Source organism: Salvia splendens, chromosome 5, assembly GCF_004379255.2.
Source record: "Salvia splendens isolate huo1 chromosome 5, SspV2, whole genome shotgun sequence".
Taxonomy (NCBI): domain Eukaryota; kingdom Viridiplantae; phylum Streptophyta; class Magnoliopsida; order Lamiales; family Lamiaceae; genus Salvia; species Salvia splendens.
The window spans coordinates 34,950,680-34,961,688 of record NC_056036.1 but is presented as its reverse complement, the minus strand read 5'-3'; the positions used below and the strand labels follow the sequence as shown (position 1 = coordinate 34,961,688).

The 11,009-nt window shown below is 39.5% G+C and overlaps 2 protein-coding genes across 3 annotated transcripts; both read right to left on the bottom strand.

The window, feature by feature from the left end:
- Window positions 1-2,970: 2,970 nt before the first annotated feature.
- On the bottom strand, window positions 2,971-4,758 carry LOC121805069 (geranylgeranyl pyrophosphate synthase, chloroplastic-like). Its single transcript, XM_042204822.1, has 2 exons — window positions 4,077-4,758; window positions 2,971-3,810 (listed from the first exon to the last, which is right to left on the bottom strand). Exons 1-2 carry the CDS (start codon window positions 4,585-4,587, stop codon window positions 3,260-3,262), a joined length of 1,062 nt encoding a protein of 353 aa, XP_042060756.1. The 5' UTR covers window positions 4,588-4,758; the 3' UTR covers window positions 2,971-3,259.
- Window positions 4,759-6,568: 1,810 nt separating this feature from the next.
- Window positions 6,569-9,309, bottom strand: LOC121803459 (methyltransferase-like protein 2). 2 transcript variants are annotated; one of them, XM_042203124.1, is made up of 9 exons: window positions 8,806-9,309; window positions 8,500-8,722; window positions 8,174-8,304; window positions 7,940-7,973; window positions 7,631-7,706; window positions 7,340-7,517; window positions 7,180-7,263; window positions 7,009-7,108; window positions 6,569-6,935 (listed from the first exon to the last, which is right to left on the bottom strand). In XM_042203124.1, the coding sequence occupies exons 1-9, from the start codon at window positions 9,100-9,102 to the stop codon at window positions 6,787-6,789; spliced, it is 1,272 nt and encodes a 423-aa protein (XP_042059058.1). In that variant the 5' UTR covers window positions 9,103-9,309; the 3' UTR covers window positions 6,569-6,786. The 2 variants fall into 2 exon arrangements, with proteins under 2 accessions (XP_042059058.1, XP_042059057.1); XM_042203123.1 differs by having other exon boundaries at window positions 7,180-7,269; window positions 8,806-9,306.
- Between the last annotated feature and the right edge of the window lie 1,700 nt (window positions 9,310-11,009).

Below are 11,009 nucleotides of genomic sequence, written 5' to 3'. Positions count from 1 at the left end.
AACGGACTTATTCGATAACTATTCAGTTTCGGCCCTCATAAATGAGCCAGTGGAATTAATAGGTGTGAGTGTGATCATAGCCACAATTATTTACCTTCCAAAATGTCACACTATAACCTTAAAATAAATGACATACCTTATTTGTTGCTAAAGGGATTAAATCCTATTAGCCACAAATAAAAATTATTCTTGAGAGGCGAAAAAACAACTTAGAGTGTCCACAGTAGTGCGGCCATAAAAACTTGTCCACAGCCACAAAAACATTTTCACGGCCACAAAAACTTGTCTAGTCCAATAAGAGTCACGTCACAACCACAAATCACATTATTTAATTAATTGTTGGTATATTTTAATTGGATTGGAATAAAAATGAGAGAATTGGGTGCTAAGAGAAAAAAGTAAGAAAATAAAAAATAAATAAATTTAAATGACCGTTGGCGGCGCAGCGAAGGTCATCGGATTCCACCGGGTCATTTAAATTTAAATTTAAATAACCCCCCCGGCTGTACCCATCCAACAGTGGTCCGTCGCGGTGCCACCACTGTGGACAATCTTAATCACTGTCTCGCATGCTGACGCTGTTAATCAATTGAATTTTTTTTTAGTTCAAGATGTCTCAATTATTCGACGATTTTGATGTTTGAATTGAACCGAACAACTTGCCGGTTCTAGTAAAATTTTAAAACACTAATCAAACCAATGATGACTCATATCGGTCTGTGTTGAAATTAGATCTGAGGTAGTATCCACGAATTACACTACAAAAAATAGCAATTTAACTGACAATATTGGTAATTCCTATTTTTTGTCTGTGAAAAGTGTTACCAATGGAATATATCCATCTTCAATTTTTTCGATGGCATCTCCAATGGAAAACGACTGTGTAATCAGGGCATCCGTTGGTAATTATCAACAACACTTATTCTGTTAGTAATCCTACTGAGTATCTTGCAGATTCATTTCTTAGTTTTACAATCTGAGGGCATTAGCAATGGGGCGCCCTAAGGCGCGCCACGTCAACAGTTTTATCCTCCTACCTCCCCACCTGCAGTGGGGCGCCCTAAGGCGCGCCCTATGGTGCGCCACATCATCATTTTTTTAATATTTACAAATTCCATACGAATTTAAAAAAAATAATACATTAAAATACGAATTTCAAAAACTTCATTTCATTTAATAAAAATTAATACATTACAATGCGAATTAAAAAAAACGCAAACTCAGCGACGGCGGTTACGAGCCCACACTTCTTCAATCATGTCGCTCATGAGCTGCGCATGCTCCTGTTGGTTGCGCATTGAGGCCTGTCTAGATAGAACATCTTCGAAGCCTAACGGTAACCCTCTATCGGGTGTGTCGGTCGATGTGCTGGAAGAGCTAGTCGATATGTTCGTATGCACAACTGAATGAGAAACGAGATTTAAATAGAAAATCAAAACCGCGTGCCATCGTCCGCGACAGCCGCAGTGGGGCGGACGATGGCGCGGACGATGGTCATCGTCCGCGCTATCCTCCGCGACCGAAGTATAGGGCGCGACTATCGTCCGCGCCATGGATGGCGCGGACGATGCGCGCCATCGTCCGCCCATTGCGGATGCTCTGAATACAATAATATCATATTTCAGTTATACCATCAAATGAATAACAATAGTTCAAAAATGTAAATTTAATAGATAAACCTAAAGGAATTAGTTAAACACAATCAAATTATGGATCAAAAAAACATAGTAGCGAGGATAAGACTATTAACAACACTTTATGTTATCCTTCTCTTACCTACACTATTCATGGGTCTCACACCACCTGGAACCCTTCATCTGTTATTCAAGCGACAACATCTGCAACCCTTCATCTCATAATCATCTCTACTCCTAACTATTCATTGATTCTATTATTTAATTTCTTTTATTTAAAAATGTAACTATTTAAAAAAAAATTCATGTATGACACATAATTCAAAATTTTATAAATTATTTTTATAATATAAATATGTTAAAAAACCCTTCAATATATGTTAGATTTTTATGAATATAATAATAGATAAATAAATTTAAAATTTTATATTACTAATAAGAGTATTCTAATTCTAAATATGCTTTAAAATATTTTCAAATATGTTTAATTTTTTTATTTATATAAATTTTAAATTCGTATGTAATTGTATTCGATGTTAAACACATATTTCAAAATTATCATAGTTAAATGTTTTACTATCCTATAAATATGACTAATTGTCATCATTATGTATTAGACTAATCACATGTTAATTTTATCGGTAACAGCCCGATTATCCTACTGGGCTAACTCAAAACCCGAATCTTTAGAGTTAGTGTTGAATAATTATCTCCAGCCTCCTAGGCTGACCAGATTGATATCTCAATATCGCTGAAAACCTGCCAATCGCATAGAGCAAGTTTATGAGTGCTACTGCGAAGTGCCCTTACCAACTTTGCTCTTTCTTATCAAACTCTTACAATAGATTTAATAAAAAATTTTGTCCTGCATTATCTGAAAAGTTAATACTCCACTACTAGGTACCAAATCTCATTAAAATATACCAAGTTAGTTATTCCATTCAATTAGAATATATGGTCTAATTTCGTTAATAAGTCAAAATGGACCAAATATTTAAGATGGAGAGGATGTCATAGTAATGCCGTTAATTCCATGCTGATGCTATCCATACCAAACAAAATTTAGTCACTCGGGATAATATTTATTATTTGGATTGACAGGGACTTAAATTTGAGCTTAAATTTTGTTCTTAAATAATCTTTGATGTGCGTTTATAAATAGTGGAGTACTAACATATGCAAACTACAGTATAATTGTCTCTTCACACTCTTAACTAGAAAGTGATTAATAGCACGATCCTACCTTCTTCCAATCGGATTCGTATAATTAAACTAGTCATATAATTTTCAAACAAAATAAAATGGTACAATAAATCTAAACCTCGAAAATCTGATCAACCACACCAAAGAAAATTGCTGAATATCACCAAGAGGCTTTCCACATTCATATGAACTCAGCATAACCAACGCTATTACTACACTTTTACCATTATTACATTCAATCTTACAATGTACAGAATCTGTATAATAATATGGAGTATATAAAAAAAACAAATTAGTAGACAACAAGAAGTAAGATTATAATAAACCATATAAGTTGAAATCCAAAAGTTTTGCTATGCTATTTCATGGCATAGCAAAACATCTCTTCAATTTTTCTACAACAGACTCGAAGGTTTTTTTTACTAATTCTGCCTATGAACAATGTAATCCGCCAGTGCAGCGAGCGGGGCCGCCTTGAGCGGATCGAAGTCAGACAGCTGCGCCTTGGCCTCCTCGTTGAGCTTCTCGGCAAACTCGACCGCCTTGTCGAGCCCCAGCAGCTTCGGATATGTAGTCTTGTCGACGGCCAAGTCCTTCCCGGCCGTCTTTCCCAACTCCTCCGACGACTTTGTCACATCCAAAATGTCATCCACAACTTGGAAGAGCAGACCGATTTTCCTAGCAAAAGTACTTAATTTCTCGACTTGATCGTTGCTTCCACCTCCCAAGATAGCCCCCAAAACTACAGAGGCCTCTAGCAATGCGGCAGTTTTGTGAATGTGTATGAATTCCAATGTGTCTAATCCTACATTTGCTTCGCCGGTGCAGTTGAGGTCCACCACCTGCCCCGCCACCAGCCCCTCCGTCCCGATCGCCTTTGCCAGCTCCCCCACCGCCGCCAGTATCCTCTCCGGCGCCACCCCCACTGTGGCCGTCGCCATGAATTCAAAAGCAAATGCCAACAAAGCATCCCCTATAATAACAGAGATATCATTCATGATTTAGCTACGAATTCTTACTACAAATTTCAATCAACAAAACCAAAAAAAAGGTTAATTGCTAACTAATTTATTTACTGTAAATACTAAATACTAATCCCTTTCGCTAATAAATTGAAAAAGTGAGGGCATTAATTTCGCTAATAAATTGAAAAGTCAATAGAATTTATGCATTGGTTGACAATTAATCAAAGTAAATCTGAAGCGAAGAATTTAGGGGTAGATTAGTCATAAGCATCACCTGCGAGCACGGCGACGTCCTCGCCGAAGACCTTGTGATTGGTTGGCTTGCCGCGGCGGAGATCGTCATCGTCCATACACGGCAGATCGTCGTGGATGAGCGACATCGTGTGGATCATCTCGACGGCGCAGGCGGCGGGGATGGCGGCGGACTGGGGGCCGCCGACGATCTCGCAGGCGGCGATGCAGAGCATGGGGCGGACGCGCTTGCCGCCGGCGAGGAGCGAGTAGCGCATGGCCTCGTGGATCATCGGCGGATTCCTGACCGCCACGGCGTCGTCGAGCGCCCTGTTGACATGATTGGCCTTGTCGAGGACGTAGGCGTTGAAATTGAAGGGCGTGGAGATCCTGGCCTCCTCGCCGGTGAGCACGGCGGAGATAGCAATGGGCCTCGACGATTTGAGGAAAAGCGGTTGGAATCTGATGGATCCGAGCAGAGATTTGGAGGGGTAAGGGTGCTTTAAGATTGAGAGGTTTTGGACCCAGGCATCCACCAGATTCATGGACCTCATTATTTTTCAATGAATTGAATATTCAGATTGAGAGCCTCAGAAAGTCAGTTGGTGGAGTTTAATTAAAGTCGTCCACAATTGCGCACACATGTATATATAGTGACTGTCTGAGTCCGCGTGAGAAAGAGAGTGGAAGAGAAAAGATAGGGTTTTGGATGAGGAGGGACAAAAATGAACCTACACAACCAGTGATATAGTCATGTAGGAATGGTGTTTGGAATCTATTTAGAGCATCTCCAATGGCGGACGTCTAGTCGGACGTGCGCGACGGGCGACCGGGACGTCCGCCATTGTGGCAGGGGAGGTCGGATACGGACGTCCCGTGAGGACGTCGGGTGTCCTCGGACGTCAGCGCGACGGGCGGGCGGACGTCCGCCATTGTGGCGTGGGTCGGACGTCCGGGTCGGACGTCGGCGCGACGGGCGGGCGGACGTCCACCATTGCGGGAAGTCCTAGTGGGAAGGGCGATGGGAATGGCGGATTGTGAAGGGGATGTCCTAGTGACGTGGCAGTGGGATGGGAAGTCCTAGTGACGTGGCGGGAGGTGTTTTCGGGATGTCCTAATGGATGTCCGAGTGAGACATCCGCCCACTGGAGATGCTCTAATAAAATTGAGTTAACCAGAAATATTTGTGTCGTTTTTTATGGTAAAATGTGAATGGTTTAATCAACATCAATAATCTTTCTAGTAGATGCAAAATCGATAAAAAAAAATTATATATATATATATATATATATATAAGTAATTCATTATTGTAGTATGATATTTAAATGATAGCGGTAAATTATATGGTGATTAATGATCTATTTTGGTTTTTACATTCAAAGAGCATTTTTTATTTTACTATCTATAAAAGGTAATTCTGAGAAATCAAATTTGGCATTGTTTAGTTTAAGATACTTGTATAATTACAATTAGGTGTCCGACAAAATGAATATTTAGATCTAGGATCATTGGTCATTTTTCTAAAGAATTCTATGCAAAATGAAATCTTTAAATCAGATTTATTTACATTTGATCTAGGTTGTAACTTGTAAATATAGCATAAAAATCCAAAAAGTAAGCATGTAAGATCATAATATAGGAATAAGAGAAGACCAACATAAACTCCAAAAGAATAGATATCTTACATGCAAGTTATAAGACGATAATGTAACCAAAAAATAGTAGTACTACTTCATTCACAAAAAATCCATAGTTTTACATTTTGGGCCACCAAACAAATTCTGTTTTGTCTCTTTAATAAGAGCATCATTTTCCACTAATAACAATTCAATCATTTTTTTCCCTCTATCTCCCTTACTTGATTTTATTAGTCCTCCATAACTAAGAGTACATTATATAATTACGATTCGCATACACTCACATTAGTTGAAGAGTCACCTCATATTTTCCTTAACCTCAACAATGGAGTCAACAAAATTCTCAAACAAATAACTACTTCGATAGTAATATACTTCATCATCCACAATAAAAATATCTCATATTGCCCAAAAATACTAAATATCTCATTCACTTTAGCAATGTTTGATATATAGATCTCATATTTTATAAATTCATTTCACTAGCGTTCTATTATGAAACTCATTTTTAAAAAAAAAACTCATGTTCAACCACTTTTTTCTAGTCACATTGTAATGAGATACATCTCCAAGTCATGTTAGTTTCGAAATCAACCTCTAGTTTCCGTGGCATGACCGTAGCGACTATAATATATGTAAGAAAAATAATCCGCAGCCACTAGAAACGATTAATATATGTAAGAAAGTTAATCCACAGTCATAGAAAACGATTTATATACTATATAAGAAAAATAATCCAAATTGAAACATCGGAGCAGGAACCAGCATTACGTCAAATGTCTATAAGTTCAATGAATTTTTGTTTTTAAAGCACAGCCGAAATAGACAGTACAGTAACTGAATCAATGAATATTACACATTTCCAGTCAATTATGCAATTGTCATCAAAATATTTGAATTGGTTAGTAGTAGTAATAAATAAGAATCCTCATTTTCGGACTCAAAATTTTATGATTGTGGTACAAAATTGACTAATAACAACAGTACAGTGATAATTCATTCATCTCTGCGGTTCTTTTTGAGAAAATATCACATAATCTCTCCTAACCTTTAGATGGAATCCTCAAAAGTAAGAATCTTTTACTCAACACCTTATGATTATAACAAATTGTGAATTTACTTATCTCTAGAAGGAAGGAAGTACCTCGAATCTTGAAAATGCAGTGGATCATTACCCCATGAAGTCCACCCATGGATCATCTCTCTAGCAAACAGTTCTATGCAACGTGCAGGTTTGGGTCCCGGGATGTAGTCCAGTAGCAACTCTGATCAGAGAAAATAAATAAGGATCAAAGCAACAGCACACAACAATAGATGAAAAGATCGCTGCAAGAATACCTCCAACTGGGGGTTTCCTTGAATGATCTCCAGGAACAGTGATGAACACTTGGTTGTCCGGAATCGCTATTGGTCTCTGCAACTCTTCAGAATCCATCCCCTGCATGGACTGGATCATCAACATTGGGAACAGAATGACAGCAGACTGAAAACTTGACTACTCAGCCTCACCTTTCCATCAATGAAACCCAGGAGAAGACATTCGTATGGTCTGTGATGGAAGAGATCCAATTCACCAATCAAGGAGCCGTCCGCCTTCACCTACCACTGGATTTATAAATAAACAGAGCGCCCTGCTATGCTTTTTAATAGTGCGAGAATGCAATGATACCTTCAGCCAGTAAAATGTAGCAGCAGACTTGACTCCCCATTTGGGAAAAAGTTCATTCTCCACAAAGGTTCGCAATTTCTCCCGATTGGTTACCCATAAGGCTACCAAAGCTCCACCACTATGCGTGAGTTGCTTTACAGGAAGAGATAAAAAGTACTTATTAGGCAAGGTCTGGTACCTGCAGGTGGAAAACCAAAGAATTGGCAAAGTAAATGAACTTTAAGAGCATGTAATATTAACTTTATTCGGCATCAGTGTTAGTAAAAAAAACAAAGAACTTCCTGAGTATACTTTTGTTTCTGATGCGCACTGCTATTCTCCCACGGAGGATCAATCACTATTAGATTGAAGCCACAATCAGATTCCACTGCCAGAGATCAACATGAAACTTTAGTTCAGTTTGTAACAAAGCATAGAGTGGTAAGTCCCAGAATCATGCAAAGCATATAAGCTAACTTATAATAAGACTGGGCAGAAACAAAGCCAATAATAGTGCACTACAAATTGGTGTTGTAATGAATAACTTTATCCACCAAATACACTAAGATCAGACATGTGAAACGACACATTTTAATATCAACAAGCAACTAAGTTCCTTACCGGGAATCAGTTTGTGAATCTGCCTCAGATCAGACTTCCTTGTTGACAAGGAAAACACAGCATTTAAAAAGTTAGTTTGAATACAGTAGTCACATTTAGACAAAATCAACTTCCCAGAAAAAAATGCCACCAACATGATCCATGGCATAATCATTAAGCAAATAAATTGTATCTGTATGTTAAACAATTGAGCATCAATACAAGCCAACTCTTGGAAATAGTTTGAACACATACCATATAGACACAACTTTTCTTCGGAAATATAAATTTGTGGTCCAATAGTTCAGCCTCTATGTCATGACTCGACTCATTGGCGATTAAGTTGTCAAAGACTGGAACCTCTTTTTGATATGAGGGCCCAATACCTGAAGATTTGAAGGGAAATTCATGCCCGTGGGCAGCAAAATCAACACAATGCATCCAAATATCATTTTCATCTATCTCAATCAGCTATTAAAATCAAACTATTCCATAATCCAGCTCAACGTTGATTTTACCTAAACCAAAAGCCTACAATTTCTGTAAAGGAAGAAGACGATCGTAATATGATAAACCCTGACCTGTATTTTCAACCGCACTGCAGCCATCTCCAACCTTAAGAACAATCTCGTAAAATGGAGCTTGCCAAACGCTCCCTAACTCCACAAAATTTAGGTCATGCTCCGCAGAAGTCAATTCTCCGCAATTTGCGTCTCCATCACCCCTCAGATTCCTCAAAACTCCCAGCAGCTCACTATCACCAAGCAAAGCTTCATGCGCCTTCAATAAACCCACTCTCACCACCTACAACCGAAACTACAACACAATCATTTTTTAGAAAGGCATGAATAAAGCAAACAAATCCCCGCGCTTGTTTGGATAATCACCTGATGCCGTCGTTCGGCCAATTTCTCCCGCGAGTTGAGCGCCTGAGATATCTTCTTGTCCTTGCCGCGGCATTTGCGCTTTTTGGGATTTTTGGGCGAAACATCGGGATTGCAGATTGAAGGATTCGAATAGGGGAAGAAACGGGAGTAGTAGGCGGACGGAGAAACCCTAAATCGGGTGTATGATCGGTTCAGGACCCGAACAGGATCGATGAAGAATGCGTTGGCCTCATCAAGCCTATAGATGCCCGATTTCAGGAAGGCAGCTAACCGACCGTCCGGTTCGGAGGCAGCCATTACCGGCGACGGTGAGTTGCAGTTTCAGTTAGGAGAATTTAGATAAGTTTACTGCACACCCAAGGCCCATTATTGCTGTGAGATAATTTGGCCCAATGTTGTTGTATGGCCCAAGTTATCCAAGGCCTAATCCCCAAGTCAAAGCCCTGTAAATAGTGTTAATGAGATGTGGGTCCCCCTTTAGAATGAAGTGTAGGGTTAGTATTTATTTAAAAGTTTTTTATAGACGGCAAAAAATGGTAAAATTAGTCTATTTTTTGTGGACGGGGGTAGCATTTAGCGTCCTCGACACAATACTTCTTGTCAAGAGCATCCCACAAAACTTTGGAGGTTTGGTCACGGCAAAGATAGAATAAAGACTATCCACTAACCCGTTTAAGATATAGTTCTTGGATAAGAAATCTCCTTGATGCCAAACATCATAGGGAGTCCGGACATAGTATGTCTCCCCCTCAGGTACGGTTGGAGCATTCTCCTTGAGAAAGTTAGCAACCACCCAACATAGTTACGTAGAACAACATCTTTTATTGCTAACGTTTGAATTCCAAGCCCTTAAATTTTCGAGCTTCTCAGCTTGAGTCATGACCATTGAGGTCGAAACAGGTGCCAACAACATTGAGTTGTTAGCGGCAATAGAAGACGATCCAACGGTGTTGTTTCTATTCCATCCAACTTTGGTCGATATGGTTTCGGCAAGAGTACAATATCTCATTTTTGCGAATGTTGGAAATACTGTAGCATTTACACGAGCAAACTCTTTCTATTACACAATAACCAAAAAACTAGAAGATAAACATAACAACATAAATACAACGAAAATAACAAGATGCAAACTATTGTCTTCTTCGAGTCGAGGTATCCCTCTCTTCACGGATTGGGGCAACGTCCCTAAAAATGAAACGACTTTTCTTCTATCGAGTATAACCACCTCAAATTTGTAGGCACCAGCGAACTTAATTTGGAGGCGAGAACGAAGCAATGCAATGCTCTTAAAATATAGACTACAATGTTGAGAGAGCTTGAGAGAAAGAGAGAATTTTTTTTGTCTTTCTCATCTCTTAAACCCACCTATTTATAGGATAGGGGAGACCTCATGGTCTTGCTATTACACTAAATGAAAGGCCAAAAGTTTGGCTACATGGAAATCTTCCCTAATTTTACACATTTCCAACCGTTGCATCTCACGTCTTGCTATTACACTAAATGAAAGGCCAAAAGTTTGGCTACATGGAAATCTTCCCTAATTTTACACATTTCCAACCGTTGCATCTTTGATTCTTGCTTTGGATTTTTTTTCATTTGGATTCGGTGATTTTTAATTTGGGCATGGATCTACCCTTTCTCTTTTGTTTCTCTGCAAAATATCTTGCGAATTCTAGCCGTAATATACCAGTGGATCGCCACGTCCAATTTATTCTTCCAATTTTCTACTATTCCTCTTATGCAAATTAATTGTAAGTTTGTTAGAATCGTCGACTGCAACATTAGTTTGATATTGTCCGCTTTGGGTCAAGCCCGCACGGATTTGTTTTTGGGTCACTCCCAAAAGGCCTCAAAATAATTGGGGTTAGACAGGAATTATATACACCTTCCAACTTCCCTCCCTTTCCCGATGTGGGATGGGTTTGTAACCCAACAAACCTCCCCTCAAACCGAGACCACATCAGGAACGCAGTCGACACGAACATGGGTCGTTCGAGCCCTGGCCCCTGGGTCATCCTGGGCCAGACTCTAACCCGAGTCCTTCATTGCCCGACCCTAACCGGGGCTCATCCAGGCACAACCCATAGCCACCTGGGCTCTGATACCACTTGTTAGAATCGTCGACTGCAACATTAGTTTGATATTGTCCGCTTTGGGTCAAGCCCGCACGGATTTATTTTTGGGTCACTCCCAAAAGGCCTCAA

Excerpts from the sequence above, each read along its gene's own strand:
- LOC121805069 (XM_042204822.1), bottom strand. The coding sequence starts at position 4,587 with ATGAGGTCCATGAATCTGGTGGATGCCTGGGTCCAAAACCTCTCAATC. Across the intron at positions 3,811-4,076 it reads GGACGTCGCCGTGCTCGCAG|GGGATGCTTTGTTGGCATTT; the intron begins GTGATGCTTATG and ends CTGTTATTATAG.
- LOC121803459 (XM_042203123.1), bottom strand. The coding sequence starts at position 9,102 with ATGGCTGCCTCCGAACCGGACGGTCGGTTAGCTGCCTTCCTGAAATCG. Across the intron at positions 7,518-7,630 it reads AGTGCGCATCAGAAACAAAA|GTACCAGACCTTGCCTAATA; the intron begins GTATACTCAGGA and ends TTCCACCTGCAG. Across the intron at positions 7,109-7,179 it reads TGGGTTTCATTGATGGAAAG|GGGATGGATTCTGAAGAGTT; the intron begins GTGAGGCTGAGT and ends CAGTCCATGCAG.